Source organism: Pelodiscus sinensis, chromosome 9, assembly GCF_049634645.1.
Source record: "Pelodiscus sinensis isolate JC-2024 chromosome 9, ASM4963464v1, whole genome shotgun sequence".
NCBI lineage: Eukaryota > Metazoa > Chordata > Testudines > Trionychidae > Pelodiscus > Pelodiscus sinensis.
This window is the reverse complement of record NC_134719.1, coordinates 58,331,961-58,356,734: the sequence shown is the minus strand read 5'-3', so window position 1 is coordinate 58,356,734 and position 24,774 is coordinate 58,331,961. Positions and strand designations below refer to the sequence as shown.

Here is a 24,774-nt window from a genome sequence, read left to right as displayed (position 1 = left end):
CACCCGCATTTTCACAGTCTCCCTGGGAATCTGGCTACGTGATTTGCAGGCCCAAATGCAGTTCTTCCAATTGAGGATAATTTTTTTTTTGCCTTCCTTGGGCTGACGCTCGCATGCTCTGTTCTGAGATGTCAACCTCCGTGTCTTCCAATCTTTTACTGAGAGGAAGGCTGACCCTCTCCTGTTTTAATCAGGCCCATCCCTGTGGTTGTTTTCCCCACTGCCTACAAGACATTATTTCAAGAGTTCAGTACGCCCTTACCCTGTGAACAATGTAGGTAAGAAGCAGTGACCCCGGAACAGCAATTGCCATCAGCAAGAGGACATCATGAATTAGTGGGACACTGGCGATCTGTGAGGTGATCTGGGCTGATTTCACGATGGACCCCTCATAGTAGTTGCTACCTGGGAGACCCTCCTTCCCCTCAGCTCCATCCCTTTCCTTTAGCCTCAGCAGAAACAAAGCAGAAGGGCAGGATGAGCATTACTGGATATGTCGCTGGCCTAAAAAAAGGGTGCGGGGCCTGCCACTAGCCAGCCACTAGTAGAATTTATGGGATAAATCTCAGAGGCTTGGGCAAAGCCTAATCCCACCACAGAACTAAAAGACACGCATGAGATCCGATGTTGGTAGCTGACTGTGGCTGGTTCTGACTCTTTCCGGCAGTATTATTCCGCGCCCTACACGTACGAGTTGGCTCTGAAGTACCTGAACATCGCATTTACCATGGTGTTCTCATTGGAGTGCGTCCTGAAGATCATAGCGTTTGGCTTCCTGGTAAGCGAGTGGCACTAATACTCCGTACCAGCTTTGGGCACTCAGTGCAACTGGCCGTGGTGGTGGACTTGGGCTTCCTAGTGTGTAGAGTTAATACTCTGTTTCTTTGGCAGTTGTACAGGGATTTAGCTTTCCAGGATGCAACTGGTATTTGGTTCTAGCATGTTCTCCAGGGCTGTGCTTATTCTGTGTGTTGGAGTCATGCTTTGGACTGTTGTGAAGTACCGTGACACCAGATGGCTACCAGCTTTCTTGGTCAGTCCAGAGCTTTTCAGGTTCCTGAGTCAATATCTCAAAAATGAAATCTCTGGGGAGGGATGTAAAAACCCAGCCAAAAAGTTAACTAGATAAACAATGTGGCTACGTCTACACTGGCCCCTTTTCCGAAAGGGGCATGTTAATTTCACAGGTCGTAATAGGGAAATCCGCAGGGGATTTAAATATCCCCCGCGGCATTTAAATAAAAATGTCCGCCGCTTTTTTCCGGCTTTTAGAAAAGCCAGAAAAAAGCGTCTACACTGGCCCCGATCCTCCGGAAAAAAAAAGCCCTTTTCCGGAGGATCTTATTCCTACTTCAAAGTAGGAATAAGATCCTCCGGAAAAGTAGGAATAAGTAGGAATAAGATCCTCCGGAAAAGGGCTTTTTTTCCGGAGGATCGGGGCCAGTGTAGACGCTCTTTTCCGGCTTTTCTAAAAGCCGGAAAAAAGCGGCGGACATTTTTATTTAAATGCCGCGGGGGATATTTAAATCCCCCGCGGATTTCCCTATTACGACCTGTGAAATTAACATGCCCCTTTCGGAAAAGGGGCCAGTGTAGACGAGCCCTGTAATTTTAATCATTTAACCAGTTAACTGTGGAGGGCTGCTGATATATTTAACAGCAAAAGAAGTACCTGCCAATTGTAGGACCCGTGTTACTTCTTTTGCTGTTATATATATATATATCTTGGATTCTGTTATTTCCATTCCAACTCACCTGATGAAGTGGGTTTTACCCTTGAACACTCATGATACTATATATTTTTGTAAGTCTCTGAGGGTATGTCTACACTAGACTTCTGGTTCGAACTAGGGAGGCTAATGTAGGCATTCGAAGTTGCAAATCAAGCCCGGGATTCAGATATCCTGAGCTTGATTTGCATCTCCCCAGCCGGTCGCCGTTTTTGAAATTTACAAGTCTGGACTAACTGCCCGCATCTACACGTGGCAGGGACCCGGTCATTCGAAATAAAGCCCTAGTTCAAACTACCTGTTAAATCTCATTCCAGGAAGAATAACTTAAACAAGCACACCGGTTTTCTCAAATAGAAAGTGCTACGTAAAGGCTAACTGTTGTTGGTAGGCTAGTTCCTGGGAAGTTCTTATTTAGGCAGAACTTCCATTGGCTTCAGAAGTTGTTGGTAGCCATTCAGGCACCTGATTGTAATAAATATTCAGTTGCATACATTCTCCACTGCATAGTTTAATTAGACAACTGTGTCTCTGTGCTCATCTGCTTGGGAATATGCCGTCAGGCAGGACTGCGGAAATGTCTCTGTTCTTGTACCCTCCCTTTTGACAATGCAGGAGAATTCCGTGCCCTTTCGTCTGCTTTCAGCAGTTTGGCCTATTTTGCACAACAGCTACCTTATAGAAACCCTGCCTTGCTACTGGTATGTTCAGGGCTTGCTGCCCCTCAGACACAAGGCAATATTCCGGAGCCTGGTGGCACACAGAGTACAATATCAGTGCTGTGTGAAGAGTGGGCCCGTGTTTCAGCATTGCCTGGATCTGACCTCCTTGTGCTCCCCTTCCACATACGTTTGATCTCTTTGCAGAACTATTTCCGGGACACCTGGAACATCTTTGACTTCATCACTGTGATTGGCAGCATCACCGAAATCATCCTGACCGACACCAAGGTGAATGTTCTGACCTTGGAAATCCATGCCAGTGCTTATGGGTGGGTGGGGCTCCTGGCCTCTCCTTGGGGCGTAGAGCAGACGTGCTGATTTTTGGCTTCTTCTGATGGTTTCCTCTTTTGGCAGCTGGTGAACACCAGCAGCTTCAACATGAGCTTTCTGAAGCTGTTCCGGGCTGCTCGTCTCATCAAGCTGCTCCGCCAAGGCTACACCATCCGTATCCTTCTGTGGACCTTTGTGCAGTCTTTCAAGGTAACGGGCACATCCGTTACTCCACTTGGGTCATTCTTCAAACCATAGGGAACTGGGGGCAGAGGGACCTGGAGAGTCCAGCCGCCTGCACCCTTGGCAGGACGACGTATTATTCTTGTGATATTTCTGAGCTCTTGGGGGAAGAACCAGCCAATTTTGGATTCTAGCCAGGAGTGCGATTCTGATGGGTTCTTTGTGCCTCATGGCAGTTGGCTATAGGGGGCCAGCACAGTTCACAACCTTTCGCATTTTGCCAATATGCTGGTGCCTCTGCCTGTGTTAAACCGGACTATTGTGTGTTTCCCTTTCAGGCTCTCCCGTATGTTTGTCTCTTGATCGCTATGCTTTTCTTCATCTATGCAATCATTGGGATGCAGGTAAGCAAAGGCGTCCGGGTGTGCATCTGCTCCTCTCGAGCCACGTCTATGCTTACGTGCTGGCGATTGCTCTTCTGGCGTTCCATTTAGTGGGTCTAGTACAGACCTGCTAAATCGAATGCTGAGGGCAAACCTGGTTGGTGCTGGTACTCCTGGCAGTTGCGAGGAGTCAGGGAAGTCGACATGAGCGTTTGCTCCCGTTGGCCTCCCACTGTGAAGACAGCAACAAGCTCGGCTTAAGGTATGTCAACTCCAGCTACGTTATTTACATAACTGGAGTTGCGTACCTTCACCTGGCCTTCTGGATCTAGTACAGACCTGGCCTATGGCTGCTTCTCTCTGGGGCAGACAGAGTGAAGAGTGTTCCACTGGGCCACCCACTTCAGCATGATCCAGTCTAGAGTCTGCTTGTGGGGTTGGAGTCTGCTGAAGAGATTTGAAGGGTTCTGCAGTGGGTAATGTACCCAGAGGTTGCAGGGATCTCCTCTCTCAGCTCAGTTTGCCTCGTTAGTTCCTAAACCTCGGGAATGGTGCAGGTCCCATCAATGCCGGGCCCCGACCTTCAGAATCCAGATCGCAACTAAGATCCTGCCTGCCAGGGACCTTGCAAGAGTCTTTGGCGTTTCGGTTCCCCTCGCTAATCTCTGCTGCCCGGCAGCCTTGTATTGCTTTGGGAAGGCCTCATGTTGCAGAAGCTGGGCCCGATCCTGCAACTGAAGTCAGGGCGAGTTGAGGGCACTCAGCACTGTGCAGAACCAGTCCAACCAAGCGCACAAGCATGGGAGTCGCTTCACGCATGGGAGCCGACAGCCTCTCCGGGCCAAGCATGGGAGTTACCCCACTCAGCGGAGCCAACAGCATTGCCGGCCCTCTGGGCAAGGTGGAGGGGACACCACATGCCCAGAAGGGGCGGGGCCTCAGGCAGAAGGGGCGGGGCTGCCCAGAGAGCAGTGCCGCACACGCTCCAGCATGGTGCCGCACGGTGCTCTACCAGCGATTTAAAGGTCTCGGGGCTCCAGCCACTACTGCTTCTGCAATAGTGGCAGCTGGGAGCCAGGGAGTTTTTGAATCAGGCCACAGAGCTGTTGCTCCCTTTGTCCCCACTGTGGGCACGCCTGGCCCCACTGTAGCCAGCGAGGTCACTTGTGCATTTAGAGATGACCCCTCTGATCTTGTGGTTTGAAGAGTGTCCGAGACCCACACTCAATCTCTGGGAAGGCTCTCAGGACCTGGGGCTTCTTTCCACGGTGGTGGAGGCATCCTGACATTAAAACAGCTGGGAAGGGCGTTGGGTAGTGGGGAGGGGTTCCTTGCTAGGGCTGTCCTTGCCACTTGCTCTGAAGCAGAATCTGGTTTCCTTTGTTTGAGTAGCAATTTACTTGGTTAGTGGTTTTCCCCCCAGAAAAAGCTGGCTGGCTGTGCTCTGTTGATCTGTTCTGGGCCACTTTCCCTGCCCTCTGATCGGCTTTCTCCGCCCCTCACAATTGCCATCCAATTTAATCCCCCTTGTGCTGCGATAGTATTTGATTTGTTTTAACACCTTTGTGAACAAATTCCCCAAGCAGGGATGAGTGGGCGGCATTTGAGTAAAATAGTTGGAGGCAGAAAATATTCCACAATTACACATTCCGAAACCCTTTGTGGGGAAAAGAATTGTCAGCGGTGAGGGTATTTTTAGGTCTGCTGAAAGGAGATGGGCTGTGGACTGAGACTGGCACCCTCTCAGGGAACACCTTTGTCGACTGCTCCGTTATGCCTCGTGAAAGGAGGTTTACAGGAGCGGTCGACAAAAGCTTCCCTTGTTGACCGATCCATGTCTAGACTGCCGCGCTGTGCCGGATCAGCTGATTGTCTGCACAGCGAGGCGGCCATTTTATTTTAGTGAAGCGGGGATTATTTAAATCCCCGCTTCATTGACTATGGCGGGTAAGCTAGTTTACAGGGCTCCGTCAACGGAGCCATGTAGTCTAGACCCGCTCTTTGAGACAGCTTTCCTGGTCTGCTCGTCTGAGGGAGACAGCTGCTGGGTGGTGTGTGTGTGAGTGAGTGAGTTAGTTAATGCAGTCCCTCAGCATGCCTGCTCTCTGACCTGAAGGGTGCGCTCCAGCAGAAAGAGCCACTGTTGGGACAGGTTATCTGGGCTAAGATCCAACCAGCTGCCAGCTCCTCGGCTGGTGGGCGGGAAAGTAACCCATTCCAGTCCCTGGCTGCTCTGGTCTGTGCCCTTCCTCTCTGGGCATTACTTGTGTATTGAGTTTTCTTTCCTTTTTGCCCTTAGGTTTTTGGGAATATCAAATTAGATGAAGAAAGCCACATTAACCGTCACAACAACTTCCGCAGCTTCCTGGCTTCCCTCATGCTCCTTTTTAGGTATGTGCGCAATTTGAATCGTGAATAAACATCTCATTTTTCACCATCTTGTCCCTGCCCAAGTCAGCAAGCTGAAGGCTACCCTCTCTGCTGGAGTGTCTGCCACAGAAGATCAGCCAGGGCTCCCTGTCTAGAAAAAGCGGGTGGAGACCACAAGTCATCTTGCCCACACACACAACAACGGCTTTTCAGCTTTATGCTTGGAGCTGTTAGTTGCCCAGTCCTTCTCTGGAAGCGGCCGACCCTCAGACCTTGCATTTCTGACTTGTGGAACTCACTGCTACAGGATATAAATGAAACCACGTTGATTAGTTGTGCCAGCGGACAGCATTGGCAGTCATGCCGTTGAGGGTGGAATTCAAGGGTTCTTTTTCCTCTTGCTTTAGGGCATAACATGATCACTAGCTGCAGTCAGGAAGCATCTTTGCCTCCCACCGTGCGACAATGCTTTGTAGCATAGTTTGTGATGGAGGCTTTGTGCCATGCTCAGAAGCAGCTGGCATCAGTTATTGCCACAAGTTCTGAGATGGCAGATGTTGTTTCCAAGCCACGCACTCCTATGCAGTGAGGTTGTGGGGCAGAGAGGGGCTGTGCGGGGAGCTGCTGTTGATGGTGGGCATGTTTTGGACGCAGGAGTGCTACAGGGGAGGCGTGGCAGGAGATCATGCTGTCATGCCTGGAGGGCAAGGGCTGTGAGCCAGACACCACTGCAACGTCTGGGCAGAGCCAGAACGAGCACTGTGGCACGGATCTGGCTTACGTCTACTTTGTCTCCTTCATCTTCTTCTGCTCCTTCCTGGTGAGTTCACTTCTGTCCACCCCATTGGTCTCTCAGGTCTCAGGACTCCTCGTTGACTGCTCCCCACACAGGGACATCCCCCCCCCCCCGTCCTTCCTGCCACTGCTGTGCCATGGGTGGGATCTCTCTGCAAAGAGTCTCGGGGAGATCTCGCATCCTGCTCTCTTCCCCAGGGTCCCTGCCCTGGCGGGACCCCGGCTGCTAAGGAATTCTTACCCTGGGGCAGCTAGCAGTGTTTGAGAAGGGCTTTTATCACCACAAGAGTAGCTGGCTTGAGGGACAGCGGCAGGGCGGAGCTGACCTAACCCAGAGGTCATGAATACAGCTCAGCAGGATTTTGCTCCGCACCTAATTTCAAACGATCTGCCCTGCGGCTGTCACCGTCAAGAGCCGGCTGCCCTGCTCTCAGGGTCAAGGCGACCTCAATTGTTTTGCAAAAAGGGGGTGACGGGGGGGTGCATGGGAAAAGCACCGTCTGGGCTTGCACTGGATCAGTTGACACATGGACTGTGGCCCTTGGCATCCCTACACGTAGCGGGTAAGAGCGGGCGGGGTCCGTCCATGCAGCTAATCCGAGCTCCACTCACGCTGTCTGGTCTCAGCTTCCTGGGACTCCGTGGTAAAATCGCTCTCCAGGTCCTGGGGGCTGGGAGCACTAAGACCACCATGGGCTCCCCTCTTGGGTCCGATGAAGAGAGGGTGTAGCTATAACGAGAGCCCCAGTTACAGGAATGCTGGTAAATTTCCCCGTACGCCAAAGCCTGGGCCAGAAGTGAGCCAGAGAGGCCCAGTTACCGCAGCCTGTCTAACTCTGCCCGTCCCTCAGCAGGAAGGCAAAGGGGTGGGGCAGACACTGTGTGGGAGAGGGATGGACAGACAGCCAGGAGGGGCCCCGTACGTAAGGGCAAGGAAGTTACGAAGGGCCGTGCTCCAGGGGTGCGGCGACCTCCTCGGGCTAGACCTCCCTGCTCCTCCGCTCTCTGACCCCCAGCTCAGCCAAGCCCTGTTGTGAGGAGTGACCCGCAGGGAACCCCGGTGCTGTCTGGAGTCTCACTAATCAGCTAGCCCTAGCCCCGGGCGGCATGCTTAGGTGCTAACCCTTTCTGCCTTCGGCTTGCCGCTTGCCCAGAGTGGGGCGGCTCCTTCCTCCTGCTCTCGGCTGCTTGACGGTGAAACGCTGGTGCCGAGTGGGGCGTTCGGATCAGCACGCTCCACAGCTCTACAGTGGAATGGGCCAGGTCCGCATGGAACGTGACAGGAGGAGTCCTCTGCCCGGTGTTGAGAGAGCTGCCCCAAAACCACTGGGCTCTTTATTTACAGACCTTTTTCTCCTGTCGTCTTCCGTACCTCACTCTCCCGCCTTCCCTCCCTCTCTCACGCTCCGTCCCTGTCTCTCCATCCCGCCCTGTCTCTCCCCTTGCCTCCTAGATGCTCAATCTCTTTGTGGCTGTCATCATGGACAATTTTGAATACCTGACTCGGGATTCCTCCATCCTGGGGCCTCATCACTTAGACGAGTTTGTCCGGATCTGGGCGGAGTATGACAGAGCTGCCTGGTATGTAGCCAACCTCCCCCTCCACCTCCTCCCCATGGCCTCTCAGAGGCCCCCTTTTTGGGAGCCCGTGGGGTGTAATACCTGGCACAGGGAAGGGCACGGGGACTGCTGGAACAGGCGGCTGTATTAGGAGAATACTGGCTGTCCCCCGAGAGCTAGGCAGCCATTGTCCTCTTTGTGGGCTGCCTCAGAGCGGCCTCGGCATCCTACTCCTCCGATACCCAGTGAGGGGCTGACGTCCACAGGGTTTGGCTGGTCCTTTTCAGAGAGGCATAATCAAGTACAGTGTTTATCCAAACCGCCGGCTGCATCCCTCTCTCCAGCTCCGCTGGCAGACCCTTCTCCCCCCGCACACCACCACTTCCAGCTGCTGGATCTTGATCTTCCTCCTTTCCTCTTTCCCTCCTGCCAGTCAGTCCCACACCCTCAAGTCAAGCTGCAGGCAGCCGGTCCATCCTCCAGCCCCCATGCACCGGAGGGTGCAAAGTCGCCATTGGAATGGAGGGGTGGGCCCAGCAGGGAGGCTGCAAAGGCTCCTGCTGACTGAGCCGACATTGGGAAAGGGTTGAGATGCTTTGGATGGGGATTAGCCTTGGGGCAGGGTCGATTGATTACACCCTGTGCACTTTGCCCTACCCTGTTGAGTTGAGAGCAGGGTTTTGAGGCTGCTAATGATTCCAGGCAGCCGCTCCGGGGAGACAGCTCCCACTTGGGCGAGCAAGCCAGTGCGGAGAAGCTTTGCGCCAGGGCGGTCTCTCCCACGGCCGCCGGGGTGGAGCTGAGTGTGCTGTAGGGTGACGGCTCCAGCAGGGCTCCGGGAAGGCTGCTTTCAGCCTGACCTCACTGGGAGTGTTTTCTGGGAGAGCTCCTGTAACCCTCAGCAACGCTGGGAGCGGATCGAGGCAGCTGGTCACAGCGTCCTTGCCATATGGTGTGTGCTGTCTCGGGGTCCTCATTGGCACCATGTGCCCCAGGGCTCCCTCTCCTGTCGGTGCAGCGCCAGCACGTCAGGCTGCCGCTTTGAAACCCTGTACGCTCGGCGCTGCGTCGGCTCCCGGCCCGGGATGATGTCAGCTCTGGAACGCAGCTCCCCTTGGAAGCGTGCCATTTGGAATCAACGCACCTCCACTGCTTTGCAGCCTGGCTTCTCCCTGAGTTAACCCAGGCAGGGACTGTTCCTAGCATCATCCGTCCTTGGCATGGCCCACTCCAGCACCTTCTCCGGCCTGGCTCAGGTTAGGTGGATGCCATCTTCCCAGCGCTGCTTCTCAGAGGCAGCACCCCAGGCTGTGAAGGCATCCCCAAGGCTGAAGTAGGTTGCGTTGTCCTCTTCTCAGGCACTGTACAGTTCGGAGACATCAGTGCGTGGTCCTGTCGGTCCGCTGTAGAGCAGAGAAGCTATGGCCGCAGACTCGGGAAGTCCGAGCAGTCCAAACAGGCTCGTTCTCTCCTCGGAAGTTTAGGAAGGGTGGCACCTGGATATCAGCAATTCTAGTGCCCTTGGCATGGGGCACTGGGTGCCACCCAGGGTTCCTCAGTCCAGCCAAAGGAAGAACCCACCGTCGGGCCCTGTGGGTGGCATTTCCAACTGTGGTCCCGTGCCCGCTCTGCTGGGCCTCACAGCGCAGGAGAGCAGCTCTGTCTTGGAGCCTCGCCAGTAATGATGGGAAACCCTGGGAGGAAGCCAACTGCTCCAGGCAGATTTTAAAGTCGGTGCATTTGGATTCCGTGCCCTCCCACAATTCTCATCTCCGGTGCTGAGTGGGGGCCGGAGCCTAGACATGGGCAGATCCTGTCACCTGAATGGGCTGCAGGTGTTGAGGAGGGGATAGAAAAATAAACACGTCTCCAGAGGCCCCCAGCTGCATGACATAGAAACCCACAGGGACACCGTGGCTTTGTCCAGGTGCCTGCACGCTGTTGGGAATAGCTTTGCCTAGACGAGTTGGGTTACCTCTGGCCAGTGATGGATGGGGGAAAGCAAGGCAGGGCCAGAGGAAATAACAATCAAAGCTGCTTTGTTCTGTGGCTTTCCTAATAGAAGCCTGGGGGGCTGCACAGGTCTCTGCCCGGGTATGTCTGCCCAGTACAGCTCCACTTTCTGAGAACCTCTGTTCTGAAGGGGGGATCCGGAAGTCAGGATCCTGGACAGCGGATCCTTGGGGCCTGCTGTCCCTCAGACACAACTGGCTAGAGATTTGTGCTGCTAAAACAGGAGTCTGGGCTGTGCCCCCAGATTAATGCAGTCACCTCTCAGGGACACTTGATTCTCAGGCTTTGTGTGGGTTCCAGGACACCCGACCTTCGGCACAGCATGGTCTGGTGGTTAGAGCACAGGCTTGGAAACCAGGAGACCCAGGTTTTAAGTCTAGCTCTGCCAATGGCCAGCTATGTGGCTTTGGGCAAGTCACTTTAACGCTCCATGCCTCAGTTTCCCTCTCCGTAAACTTACCATGGCTCCTGATTGCATCGGGATAGTGTAACTAACTGATTTCCATAAAGAACTGAACGTGTGGGGCAAAGTCTCTGGTATAACTGGGTGCGACTCCGTAAAAGTGCCAAGTATTCATGGAACCCTAAGCAAGTAGCTGAGTGCGTACAACCCCATCCTTTCGGCTCGCTCTGACCGCAGTAGGCTTGTGAATGCCATTACTGGGACTTGGGCGGCCTGAGCTAGTGTACCTTTAGGGCAAGCCTGTCCTGGGGCGACCCCCCGTTAGGGGCACGCGAGGGTGCTAGCCCGTTTGGAACGGAGAAGGCGGCTGTGCTCGTATGGTGGTGGCTTTTCACAACCTTCTCCGGTCCGAGTCTGGTGGAGCCCGAAGGAGAGACATGGAGCTGGGCTGAGTGTCTCACCCCCGGCCCAGCTCTCGTTTCCTCTTCTCCGTTATCGCAGTGTCCGATTAACCCACCTGTGCTTCCTTTACAGCGGCAGGATCCCGTATAAGGATATGTACAAATTAGTACGGGTGATCTCGCCTCCTCTGGGCCTGGGAAAGAACTGCCCCTACAGGGTGGCGTGCAAGGTTTGCCTGCCAGTCCCCAGCCACAGCCTGGCAACGGGACACACCATTACCCCTTCCTTCCCCCTCCTCTGCTCCACCACCACTGCGTCTCACAAGGGATCCCTCACGTTGCTTTCCTTCGAGTTTAAAGAGCTCCAAGCCCCGCCCCCCAGAACCAGCAGCGGTTACCTTAGCGGGGGGGGACCCATCTCAGTGCTCCATTGATGCGGATTTATACAAATTTATTCCTTTGTCTTTCCCCCTTAAATCAGAGACCCCTGACGTTCCTAAATCCCTTGTGCTGGGTGTGAATATTGCCCGTGGCACATTGACAAACGGGCGTCATCTTTGAGTCCATGAATCGCAGAGCTATCCCAATGAGAGCTCTTTCCTATGACGAATGGGCAGCAACTGTTTGCAAGTAGGGACAAGGCTGAGACGGGTGCAGGGAAGTCGCTGGTGTGCAAACTAGAAAGGAGGCCAAGGCAGGGGGCTGAGGCAAAGACCCTGTTGAGGAATTGCTGGAATCCTGTTCGGCGGTTCGGCCGCTCATGGGACACTGCAGTCTTTCCCCGCGGTGCTCAGTGGCTTTGAAGAGCTTTTGCATAATGGTGACAAATGGGGAACGCAGTGCTTGGTTTGCCATGGTGCAAAGAGAGGACGACGCTGGCGCAGCTGACCCATTGGGACTCCAGCTGCTGGACTCGATGGTTTATGGCTTATTCCGACCTCCCACACAGTCCAAGGCATCTGGACTGGGCCTCTCTTCCAGCAGCAATTCAGGCTTAGCCATGAGTCTCTTGGCCACGCTCTGCCACTGTTTATGCAAAATTCTTTGCCTTTGGCAAGGCAAACAAAGCAGCCCCTCAGCACCCCAGCCAGACCCTTTGCTGTCCCATCTTTTGGGGGCATCTGCCTCCCATCTGCCTCCTCTTCCTCAGGGAACCCAATGTTCTGCATCTGAATAGGGCAACCTTCTGAGCTCCTTCTCCCCATTTATTCACTCCCGGCCTGGCAGGGCAGGCCAGGTGGAGCAAGCAGAAGAAGCAGAGATGCTCCTCTCGGAAGTTGAAGAGCAAGTGCTCTGTGCCGCTCTCTGATCCTCACTGCACCAGGGAAGGGGGTTGAGAGTTTGGATGGCATGGGGTCGCCTCCGCATCCCTCTCCCCCACCCCAATCAGCCCAGCGTGTCCTCTTAAGAACAGAGCCAATTATTTTCAATGCCTGGAGCTTAACAGGCTGGATGCGCCTCAGTGACCTTGGGAACAGCCCCCCCTCCCAATGGCTTCACCCATATGCTGAAGTAGTTTGCATGGGAAGAGGCTGCCATGCTTTGCAATTTTCTTTCTCAGCAGGGGAACTTGGCTCTTTCAGGGTACACGTACCCCAGCATTTCCTCATCAGTGGCACAGACCCCTCTCACTCTCTACAAGGGCCCCAATGACGACAGTAGACTGGTCCCCGATAGGGAGGTTAAATTTCAATCGATCAGCTAATTGAGTTGTCCATAAGCGGGAGGTGGGGCGCTCGCAATCCTGGCTGCCCCCTCTGCCTTTGAAACGTAGTAAGAGCCGCCTGCAGAAGAGCAGCAGGGAACAGGCATCAGAACGGCCAGACTGGGTCAGACCAAAGGGCCATCTAGCCCAGTGTCCTGTCTGCCGACAGTGGCCAATGCCAGATGCCCCAGAGGGAGCGATCACTACAGGTAATCCTCACATGATCCCTCCCCTGTCTCCCACTTGCAGAGAAACAGAGGCTAGGGACACCATTCCCTAGAGGCAGCAAGGGGTAGGGGAAGCGACTAGTCCGATAAGCTTGTGCTTATTAGCTAGTCGACTAGTCGCTTAAATCCCTAGTCCCCACAGCGGTTGAGACTCCTCCCTCCAAAAGGCAGGAGAGAAGCAAAATGGCTAGAAAACACAAGACAGGCCAGAAAGCATCCCAGATCCTCACCCTCCATCACCAGCTCCTTCTCCACACCATAGGAACTCTTGACTTCCCATCATAGCCCCATGCCAGAGAAGCAGAGAGGTTCTTTCCCTGGTTGTGTGTGAAACTCTGCAGACCGGGGGAGTAGGTGAAATCCAAAAGGAAATCTTGGCTTATCTCTTCATCCCTCCTTTGCAGCAGTCATTTGGAAAGAATGGGAGATTCCTCCCGTGGTTGGTTAGTCCTGAAATTCCACAGGAACCGAGAAGCCAAAGACTCTGTCTTCATCTTCCTTCCAGCCAGTGCAACACTGGCCTTCCCAGCAAAGGGCATGGTCATTTTTGGTGAAGGTTCTTTCTTCCCCAAACACTCTGCAGACAAGAAGATCGAAGACACAATTGGAAGGGGCTTCCGAGCTTCTTCAGCTGTCCTAAAAGTCTCACTGACAACCATTTGCTTCATGAAAGTCACAGTGTCCTGGTGCAGCAACCTAAAAGGCACGGTTCTTCCCAGAACCACGACCAATGGAATTCACTGCTAAAGGAGTTGCCTTCACGGCAGGTGGATTCATGGGTATTACACTTTTCAAGCATGAGAGCCTAGCTGATGGGTGGATGAGGAAGAGAGTGCAGTATGAACACTCTGGAACCCCAGACTCTCCCCCTACCCATCCCGTCTTCAGTCCTTCTCCAACGTCAAGAGATGCTGAGAAGCATCGGTTCATCTCGGACGAGACCTTTCATATCCCAGAGCAAGGGACAGAACAGCTTCTCTCTCAGCATGAAAAGTGGTTGGAACTCTCCCCCAAAGTCTTCATAAAGGTCTGTGGGAGTCTCGGCTCTGGAGGCTAAACTGATCAATGAACGATAGTGAAATTCAGGATGGAGACATTTGCTTCCAGCATCTTCGCCTGCAACTCCTGGGTCTTGCGGGCTTATGCACCGAGATAATGCCATGGGCGAGGATGCCCCTGAGAGCGCTCTGCTATAGGTCTAGAACCAGTACTCAATTTGCAAGGAAAGCGGGGCAGTGGTTCGAGCAATTATTTTTACTCTCACCACTGAAGTGGCATGCCCAGAGGTGCTGGGGCTGCCAGCCGGAGAGGTGCTGGGGCTCAGCCTTGGTGAGCCCTGGCACAAATTAAGCACGGCCTAGAACATGCCCCCACAGAAGAGGCAAAGAAGAGGAGAGGTGCCACCCACAATAATCCAGTTGATGAAAACAGGAACTTCACTTGCTCCACATCCCAAAATTCTGACCACAGACACAAAACCCTGCAGCGTGAGGAACCCATTGGGACCCAGGGGGCCAAAGGAATCTATTTAGGATAAAGAACATCAGCTATGTTGAGAAAAGAGGGTATGTCTACACTACCCCGCTAGTTCGAACTAGCGGGGTAATGTAGGCATACCGCACTTGCAAATGAAGCCCGGGATTTGAATTTCCCGGGCTGCATTTGCATAAGCCGGGCACCGCCATTTTTAAATCCCGGCTAGTTCGAACCCCGTGCTGCGCGGCTACACGCGGCACGGAGTAGCTAGTTCAGATTAGGCTTCCTAATCTGAACTAGCTGTACTCCTCATTCCACGAGGAGTACAGCTAGTTCAGATTAGAAGCCTAATCCAAACTAGCTACTCCGTGCCGCGTCTAGCCGCGCGGCACGGGGTTCGAACTAGCCGGGATTTAAAAATGGCGGCGCCCGTCTTATGCAAATGAAGCCTGGGAAATTCAAATCCCGGGCTTCATTTGCAAGTGCGGTATGCCTACATTACCCTCCTAGTTCGAATTAGGAGGGTAGTGTAGACATACCCAGAGCGACCAGGCCCTTGGTGTCTGTGAAGAAGAGGTGAGGAAGGAGCAGGCTGGAATTCATTCAGAAGAGGCACTGACCATGCGAGGCATAAATCCGCAAGAAGGTATGTCTGACTGTGACTGTCAAAGCGATGGAGCTACCCTCCTGTTTGGCCTCCATCAAGATAAAACCCCAAACTAGGACACTGACTATAAAACCTGTCCTGCGAGGCCACTTTCAGAGACACATCACAATGGTCACTGAAACGAGATGTATTCTGGCTGCGCTCCAGCGAGCGCCGTTACCCCGGGACGCTTCATTCAGTCAACACATGAACGCAAAGCTCACCACCAACCACGTGGGCTGGAGATTGCTAGGAATGGAAGCTCTGACGCACTGATTAGCCAGATCTGCTGCTCAGTGCCACCTCTCGGCACTACGAGGCAGAGCCATTAAAAGGCTGTTTTTTATAGAAAGGAGGAAGTGGCGGTCATCTTGCCCAAGTTGGTCGCCGGGGTTCTGCTTAGGTGAAGCAGCCACAGAAACCTCCGGTGCACCTTCCCAGCAGACTGTAACTTCTCTCCCAGAATCCACTCTTGCAGCACAGCCCAGACTTTCTCTTTGGCTATGGAGCAGTTCTTACTCACGAAGACGAGTGATGCAGGGTGTAATCTCCTAACCTCTTGCGAGCTTTCTGCCCTTTCCTTGTATGCAGAGAATAGAAACAGGATCCTCTTAGTGGTGTTAGGATAGGAAGACCAACCTCGGGAAATATGGCATCCTGGATTTCTTACAGGTCAGCCTAAGAGTCTCCACCATCGCACTTCAATCGTGTTCATAAACAGTGCTATAGAAGCAGATCCATCCAGTTCCCGATCTACTGCCTGATGATCAATGCCTCTTCCATCCAAAGCTGTATTTAGGCTCATCGGGGCTCTGCCCACAGTGATACCCATCCCATTGGGGTTGATGGCCTCTGTTCCCCTGTGTTTCCTTACCGTAAAGACAAGTTTTCTGCTCATGACCATGTTGATAAGAAGCCTGTGAAATCTCTTCTCCAAGAAGAGACAGAGCTTTACAGCCTTTTCTGTAAGGATCACAGCTCTCATGCTCCAGTCCCTTATGTGGAAGGTCAACTCTTCCTTCCACCCCTCACAGAAATTCCTTGTTCTTTCGTTTCGCAGAAAAGCTCTGCGGTTCAGATTAGCAGCAAGGTGCGTGCTAGTGGTGAAAAGAATTGCTAACCTCTATCCATACGGAACTGCCCATTTCCAGAAACATTTTCGCCATTTGCTTACTCTTGCCCTAACTGCCTGGACTTGAACACATCACAACCCTCCGTAGCCCACTGGATCAAGTGCCGCATTTCTGAAATATCTGCAGCCACTAAAAAGCCATTATGGCATCCTGGACAGAACAGGCATCAGTTGCTACCAAGATCATCTACAAAGCTGCCGCCAGGTTATGCTCATTCAGCAAGAAGCTGCTCCCAAACTAGACTAATACTGGAGAAGAGGAAATATCCTGCCTCTGCCCTCTTTGTCTGGGTCTCTCTTCACTAATGCTTCCTTATTGCTCGGGACAGCTGATTGGGAAAGAGATCAGGGTTCTGAATGGAATGTTTGTTACTTGACAGTTTCCTGTCTGGAACTAACCTCTCCCCCAGTCAATCCTGCCTGAGATACCTTCTTCAGATGCCCCTACAATGGCCACCTCCCTGCTCCATGTGTACAGTTCATACAGTCACTGTTACGCTGTTGCATTTATCCAATAAGCATCCGGTGTTTGAAGTGTCCCCCTGGTGCAAGGGCATTGGGGGAGTGGCCAACCCCAGGGGTCCCACGAGACCTATCGGAACCGCCTTTGCGGGAAGAGAGGTGCAGCCCAAATGTCTCACGGGGGGAGAGGTCGGTCCCAGAAACTAAATCATCGGGTGGCAAATTTGTGAGGTTGTTCCTCAGCTCAACACGTCGGGGCAGGTCGTTGCCCGCAGAGGAGCACAAAGTGGGAATCCATCCAGGAAGCCATTCTAGTAGTTGTTCCATTTGCGGGCGGGGCGGGGTGGGGGGTATCCCAGTGAGCTCCAATCTTAGGAGGCCAAACAGCTGCCTCTGCTCAGACTCTTTAAACTCCAACCTGGTGGAACTTGCAGTCGCATGTGGGAGAGAGCCGGGGCGGGCGCATGGCATGCGGACCTTCCCTCCTGGTTTTCTTTGCTCAGCCACTAGCATGCCTCTTTGCACTGGTGCATGGTGGGAAAGTGCTCCAGCCACAGGGCCAGATGGAAGCAACTGGGCATATTCCCTTGACACGTCACCCTGGCCCACTGCCTTCTATGCAAGACGCTGCCCCCAGATTGCATAGACCTTACAAGATGGGGATACACGACGTTCCCGCCATGGGTTATGTGATGTTCTGAAATGGTGTGGGACCTGGAAGGAAAGAAATGACAGAGTCCATGGACCACAGTCGGTTCCTCTGTGTCACAGAGGGATAGGCCACCCCATCTCAAGTAACCCATTGCCTGAGCGCCGTATATCTGATTTATGCCACTTGCACACAGCCCTGGGACTTGTGCAACACCTCTGTTTTGGAGGGGAGGGCAAGGACGGGATGAGAGTAGGCGAGGAAAGCCAAGGAAAAGGAGAACGAACCAGCAGCAGAGAGCTGGAGGGGCGAGCGGTTTACCTTGGCGTTCCTGGGTCTGTGTGCGGAGTGATATAAATCCTCATCAGGACGGACTCTTGTGTATGATTTGCCTTGATTAACGGGTCTCCTGTTCTTCTCCTGTTTGTCCATTTGTTTTTCTCTCCTGTTTCCTGTATTATTATTTTGTTTGTTTGTTTTTGCTCTCTGGGAATGCCTCTTCTCCTCTCTCTCTGCATCTCCGCCCCCCTCCACTCCCCCGTCCCTCCCTGACTCCTCCGCCCCCCCCTTTCCATCCCTCCCCTCCTCCTCCATGAGCAGTGGCCGCATCCATTACACTGAGATGTATGAAATGCTGACTCTCATGTCACCACCGCTAGGCCTCGGCAAGAGATGTCCCTCCAAAGTGGCCTATAAGGTAGACCAACCCTTCCTTCCTTCCTTCTGGGCTAGCGGTGAGCAGGGAGCGGGAGGGGGAAACTGTGGCTACTCAAGAAGCTTTGAGCTGGTTTGATTTACTCCGAAATCACATGCCCCGTGAGGAGAGGGACTGTCCACTTTGACAGAGCTCTGTCTGGGGTGTGAGGCACCCACCAGCACAACCAGCTTCTCCTGTAGCTTGCAGGAGAAGACAGCCCCTTTGGAGTAGGGACACATCCCGTTTTGCCGTAGGGGGCAATTGGACAGCCTCCCGGATAGGACTGAGAGAGGTGTCTGGAACTAGGCCTCCTCCAAGCAGTGGAAGAAACTCCAGGATAGTCCATCACCGACTTGGCCTTGAGCTATTCCGCTCCCAGCCAGTTCACCTGCAAGGGTTGAAATGAGAAGGTGATAGGCCGTGAGGGTTCTCCAGGGAGAGCTCATGCAATCTGGAAAGAGAACACTCCTCGCTGAGGGTTGAGCTGGTGAGAGCCCCTTCCCTCTGCCTGCTGGCGGGGGCTTTTTACCCTTGGGCGCCTTTAACGGACCCTCTGACTGCTCTGCTGGTGCAGGGCCCCATGCTCCTGCCTCGGGGCAGCCCTCTAGCGCCCGCGGGCAGCTGCATGGGATGCATGGCGTGGATGTGGGATGTGGAGCTATGAATGGGCCAGGAGCAGAGCAGTGTTGTGCTCCGGGCAGACTGGCCCAGCAGGGGATTCAGCGTGGGACGCCCTGCTGCAATGTGGGAGACAAACCTCCCAGAGAATTGTAAAGGAGACTCTAAGATCGGGGGCTGGGAGAGCTGGTCCGAATGCCGCTGGAGGGTGTCCCCACTGGAGGCTTCCCCTGCGGAACGCTGGCAGCGCAGGGTTCTAGCTAGAGACCGCTTCTGCACCCCCGTGCCCCTGCTCCCGCTCACCAAGCACCCTCCCCTGCTCCCACGTGCACCCCTGCTCGGGTTGTGACGGGCTCCGAGTCCTCGTGCCCAGGAGAACAGCTGTGCACCATGCAGCAGGGAGCACTAAGGATGGGGCGAATAGGGGCGGGCGGGGAAGAGGGAAATCCTGACGTATACACAGAGCAAAATATACTCTCTGGAAAGTGGATCTGGCCATTTGAGTTTGTCCCCTGCTGGGCGAAGGGAGCATGGCCTTCCCGCTCCTGCCTTGGTCGCCTTCCTCCCTCTCTCCGTCTGCACTCTCTCTCTCTCCCCTTGGATAAGTTGGATCCTGTGCATGTGTGATCATATGCTGGCAAGTGTCATCTCGGAAAGACGCAAAAAGGGGGCGCCAGGATGTTGCACACTAGGCAAGCCAGCCGATCAGAAGTGCCAGAGTTCAGGGGTGTCCCCGGGGCAGGGGCGGCAGCAGGGTGGCAGAGCTGCACTGAAGCAGAAGGGTAGAACGATCCCCCGGGTCTGTTGCCCCCACGGTCATTTCCAGAGCTGAATCCCTGCGTTTTCAGGAATCCTTTCCGAAAGCACAGGGAACACCCCTCCGTCCCCCGGCTAGGGTGCTCTTGGGCTATGGTGTAGGGTGCTGGAGAGCCGAAGGACAGGCCTAGGAAGGCAGTGAGCCGGCGTGTGGCAGGGGAAGGAGCTGGGATGGGAGGAAGGGCCCGATCCTTGCCCTTCTTTTTTGGCTGTGCTGTTTCACACGCTCTCTTGCTTTTCCCCCTCCTGCCTGCTTGAGGTGTTTTTCGATATTGTTTGTCGCCTGCTGTGTTCTCTCTCTCTTGCGCAGAGGCTGGTGCTGATGAATATGCCTGTGGCAGAGGACATGACGGTCCATTTCACCTCCACCTTGATGGCGCTGATCCGAACGGCGCTGGACATCAAAATCGCTAAGGGTAAGGGCGGGGAGCGGCAGCCCCGGGCAGACGGTGGGCCGTGCGGTGGAGCTGACTCCATGGACTAGGGGCTGCGGCTGTTCGTTCATATCTGCTTCCTCCGGCAGGCTGCCATCATGGGCACATTGAGGGGCAAAATGTGGACTCATGGCCCAGGGCTTAGATGCAGGGATGGAGGGCCACAGCAGCTCTGGGGTACGCCGCCCAGCGCCTCTTCTCCCACCGCGGCTGTCGGGAGAGGTGTGTCCTGCCCCGCCTCTCAGCCAGCCAGCTCCGGGCAGGGGCGGCCTCTCTTCCCGGCCACGGAAGAGCACATTGCTGCACGGTGGAGGGGAGCCAGGCACGACAGCCTTAGAGCAGCCACGACCTGCGCAGTAGTGCTCGGCTGGTGGCTGGGAGGCAGCGCAGGGCTAGGTGGCGGGGGGGGGGGGGGCAGAGCAGACACTAGGGACTCTGGGGGCGGGGCTAGCGCTGGAGGGCTCTGAGGGTGGGGGTCTCTAAGAGGCAGGGGGCTGGCCCTGGGTGCTCTGGGGGCAAGCTAATACTGGGGAGCTCTGAGGGTGGGGCAAGTATTAAGGAACTCTAAGAGGTGGGGGGGCTGATACGGGAGGGCACTGGGGCATCCGGGCTGAGGAGCTGGCACTGGGGATTCTAGGGGTGGGGCTATTAGTAGCGAGGCCTGGGGGCAGGGCTGGCACTGGGGGCTGAGGCTTTTGGCGGACCGGTAACATTTAATTCACATATTTGCCAATTCATTATTTGCACAATGAATATGCAAATATGCAAATAAAACATTACCTGTCCGCCAAAAGTTTGTGGCTGCGTTTCCGATCGATCCACTCGGAAACGCTCTTCGGCTCCTCGTGAGCACTGGCACTGCCTCCTCCCGGTGGGCAGCTTTCCACTGGCGCCGCGGTGCTCAGGGAGCAGGACGGGATCTCCTGGCTATGACAGCCAGAGGGAGCGAAGTCGGAGGGGAGCTCCATCCCTTGGGGGATTGCCTGTTCTGTCCCTGCCCTCCGAAACCGCTGGCGGATGCTCTCAGAAGACAGGACACTGGGCTAGATGGACCATTGGTCTGACCCAGTGTGGCTGTTCTTACGTTCAGTGTAGAGAGACCCACAAGGGCCCAGGTAGTCAATGCCACTTGGCCATCCTGGTGGAGAGCGTGGCCACGGAGCTTGGCTTTGACCAGAAGGTGCTGCCCTCCCCATTGGCAGTCTGTGCAGACCCCTTCTGTCTCTCCGCTCCAGGTGGTGCAGACTGGCAGCAGTTGGATTCAGAGCTGCAAAAGGAGATTCTGGCCATCTGGCCTCACCTGTCTCAGAAGATGCTGGATGTACTAGTGCCCCTGCCAAAAAGTGAGTCTCCTCCCGCTGCATCATTGTGCCCACTGCTTACAGTTCCTATGGGGGGGGGCTCTCTCACTAGGGGGCACAGAAATGTGCCAACTGCAGCACGTTGCTTAGGGGCAGCTTGGAAGAGATTTATCTGAACACAAACGAAATGTCTCCTTGCTCCACCCCACTGCCTTGGAGCCACTCGAAAACTAAAGAGCATGCAGTGGTCTTCTCAGCTCAGACCTCTTTGATTGGCGGGGGAAGAGGTTTGTGTCTCCGATTGTCCTAAATCTAGAGGGATTTCCACCCACAGTACCTGGTCTGTTAATCCCATTTCTTCAGGAGCACCAACCAGAGTTTGTCTTTTAAGGATCAGGAGAGTAAAATGGGCATCAGGAGATTGCAAAAGGGTGGGCTTTGGGTCTTCAGACCTTCCCGCCTATTGATGCTGCCAACAGAAGAGCATTCCCCATTATGCTTGCAGCTACCGACCTGACGGTGGGCAAAATATACGCCGCCATGATGATCATGGACTACTATAAGCAGAGCAAAGCAAAGAAGCAGAGGCAACAGCTGGAGGAACAGGTGAGGTTCAACCACTGCAAGAGCTGGCAGGTGCTCTCTGTCTGTGGGGAGTCAGGGTCCTGTATCAACGTGGCCTTTAGCGACGAGGCTGACCCACACACGAACTCTCAACCTGCTGAGAGCAAGTGGCTGGCACGGCACTAAGAGGGGGACCATCTGGAGATTTAAGGGATTGGTGAGTGAAGGAGATGAAGGCCACAAGAATCATAGAATCATAGGACTGGAAGGGACCTCGAGAGGTCATCGAGTCCAGCCCCCCGCCCTCAAGGCAGGACCAAGCTCCGTCTACACCATCCCTGACAGATGTCTATCTAACCTGTTCTTAAATATCTCCAGAGAGGGAGATTCCACCACCTCCCTTGGCAATTTATTCCAATATTTGACCACCCTGACAGTGAGGAATTTTTTCCTAATGTCCAATCTAAACTTCCCCTGCTGCACTTTAAGCCCATTACTCCTTGTCCTGTCCTCAGAAACCAAGAGGAACAAATTTTCTCCTTCCTCCTTGTGACACCCTTTTAGATATTTGAAAACCGCTATCATGTCCCCCCTTAATCTTCTTTTTTCCAAACTAAACAAGCCCAGTTCATGAAGCCTGGCTTCATAGGTCATGTTCTCTAGACCTTTAATCATTCTTGTTGCTCTTCTCTGCACCCTTTCCAATTTCTCCACATCTTTCTTGAAATGTGGCGCCCAGAACTGGACACAGTACTCCAGCTGAGGCCTAACTAGTGCGGAGTAGAGCGGCAGAATGACTTCACGAGTTTTGCTTACAACACACCTGTTGATACAACCTAGAATCATATTTGCTTTTTTTGCAACAGCATCACACTGTTGACTCATATTCAACTTGTGATCCACTATGACCCCTAGATCCCTTTCCGCCATGCTCCTTCCTAGACAGTCGCTTCCCATCTTGTATGTATGGAACTGATTGTTCCTTCCTAAGTGGAGCACTTTGCATTTCTCTTTATTAAACCTCATCCTGTTTACCTCTGACCATTTCTCTAACTTGCTAAGGTCATTTTTAATTATGTCCCTATCCTCCAAAGAAGTTGCAACCCCACCCAGCTTGGTATCATCTGCAAACTTAGGTGAGAAGATTTAAGGCAAGAAGAGGTGGGAGATTTAAGGCAAATGTCCTGCAGGCAATGTAGAGGTTGCACAGAACAGATAGAAGATGGTGCAGAAGATGGGTTCAGACAGGGGGAGCACGGTCGTGCTTTTTAAACATCTGTCCAAGGGATTTGGTTTTTAGGCAGCCAAAATGTTTTGCACTTCAAGCCGACTCAGTCTGGTTGCTTTTTATTACAGAAAAACGCGCCTATGTTCCAGCGCATGGAGCCTTCTTCCCTGCCTCCAGAGATCCTTTCGAATGCCAAAGCTTTGCCTTACCTTCAGCAGGACACCCTTTCAGGCCTGTAAGTACGGCTCTTGACGCCTGTCGCATATCTGTGCTCGTATTCCTGTTCCTACAGGCAGCATTTTATTTCCTGAGTAAATGACACTGGCCAGGCCGATGGGGTAGTGGGCAGAGCCCACGAGAAAAGGGAACCTGGCGTTCAGCGGAAACATCTCGATCGTTGTGGGATGAGTCTGGAACGGTGAGATCCAGGGGTGCGTTCCAAAGAGCCGCATTTCAGCCCCTGGAGGGCCTCAGCACATATGCAGCCACACAGATGTCGAACTGGCAGTGTAACTCTTTGTTTGGCTCATTGGTAGTTCCCAAAATTTCCATTCGCTCACCAAATATTTCCATTCCTGCATCAAACCTGAAATGTTTTGGAACAACCAATGAAACTGAAACATTGGGAAAATGTTGGTTCCGGTGCAATGAAGGGAAATGTGTCATTTTGGATCCTTTTCATACGAGCGATGGAAATGAACGGTTGGGCTCACAGATCCCCCCGATACCCTACTGGTTAGAGCACTCCTGAGGGATGTGGGACTCCCTACCCTGGAATAGGGCCTTGAATCCAGGTCTCCTGTCTCCTCAGTGAGTGCCCTAACCCCCAAAGTAAACGTTATTTTGGAGTCGGGGGAGCACACGGTCTGCAGTTGTCCCACTGTTGCCCATGTGACTCTAGCCCAGTTGTGTTGGCCAATGCCAGGTGCCCCACAGGGAGTGAACAAAACAGGTCATCATCAAGTGATCTCTCCTCTGTTATCAATTTCCAGCCTCTGACAAACAGAGACTAGGGATACCGTGCCTACCCATCCTGGCTCATAGCCATTGATGGAACTAACCTCCATGAATTGATCTAGCTCTTTTTTTGAACCCTGTTAACGGCTTGGTCTTCACAACATCCTCTGGCAAGGAGTTCCACAGGTTGACTGTGCACTGCATGAAGTAATACTTCCTTTTGTTTGTTTTAAACCTCCTACCTATTAACTTCATTTGGTGACCCCTAGTTCTTAGGTTATGGGAATAAGTAAATCACTTTTCCTTATTCACTTTCTCTACACCTGTCATGATTTTCTACATCTCTATCATATCCCCCCTTAGTCTTTTTAACGTCTCTTCATATGGCAGCCATTCCAAACCCCTAAACATTTTTGTTGCCCTTTTCTGAACTTTTTCCAATGCAAAGATATCTTTTTTGAGATGAGGTAACCACATCTGTATGCCGTATTCAAGAGGTGGGCATGCTATGGCTTTATACAAAGACAATAAGATATTCTCTGTCTTATTCTCTATCCCTTTTTTAATGATTCCTAACATTCTGTTTGCTTTTTTGACTGCCGCTGCACATTGAGTGGATGTTTTCAGAGAACTATCCACAATGTCTCCAAGATCTCTCTCTTGACTCGTATTAGCTAATCTATTCCCCATCATTCTGTATGAATAGTTGGGATATGTTTTCCAATTTGCATTACTTCATTTGCCATTTTGTTGCCCAGGCTCCTAGTTTTGTGAGATTCTTTTGAAGCTCTTCACAGTCTGCTTTGGTCTTAACTATCTTGCACAGTTTAGTATCATCTGCTAATTTTGCCACCTCACTGTTTACCCCTTTTTCCAGATCAGTTATGAATATGTTGCATAGGATTGGTCGAAGTACGGACCCTTGAGGGACACCACTCTCCATTCTGAGAGCTGACTTTTTATTCCTACCCTTTGTTTCCTATCTTTAACCAGTTATCAATCCATGAGAGGACCGTTACTGTAAGGTGGGCA

The 24,774-nt window shown here is 53.2% G+C and overlaps 1 protein-coding gene across 1 annotated transcript in view; it reads left to right on the top strand.

Annotated features, from left to right (window-relative positions):
* CACNA1E (calcium voltage-gated channel subunit alpha1 E) overlaps window positions 1–24,774 on the top strand; it is a 264,347-nt gene that overhangs the window by 226,936 nt on the left and 12,637 nt on the right. Inside the window, exons 32-43 of the mRNA XM_075936805.1 lie at window positions 668–778; window positions 2,597–2,680; window positions 2,807–2,932; window positions 3,244–3,309; window positions 5,588–5,679; window positions 6,313–6,478; window positions 7,907–8,034; window positions 10,964–11,060; window positions 19,569–19,674; window positions 20,928–21,035; window positions 21,499–21,599; window positions 22,914–23,020. Coding sequence (XP_075792920.1) covers window positions 668–778; window positions 2,597–2,680; window positions 2,807–2,932; window positions 3,244–3,309; window positions 5,588–5,679; window positions 6,313–6,478; window positions 7,907–8,034; window positions 10,964–11,060; window positions 19,569–19,674; window positions 20,928–21,035; window positions 21,499–21,599; window positions 22,914–23,020 — 1,292 coding nt within the window. The remainder of the gene's footprint in view (window positions 1–667; window positions 779–2,596; window positions 2,681–2,806; window positions 2,933–3,243; window positions 3,310–5,587; window positions 5,680–6,312; window positions 6,479–7,906; window positions 8,035–10,963; window positions 11,061–19,568; window positions 19,675–20,927; window positions 21,036–21,498; window positions 21,600–22,913; window positions 23,021–24,774) is intronic.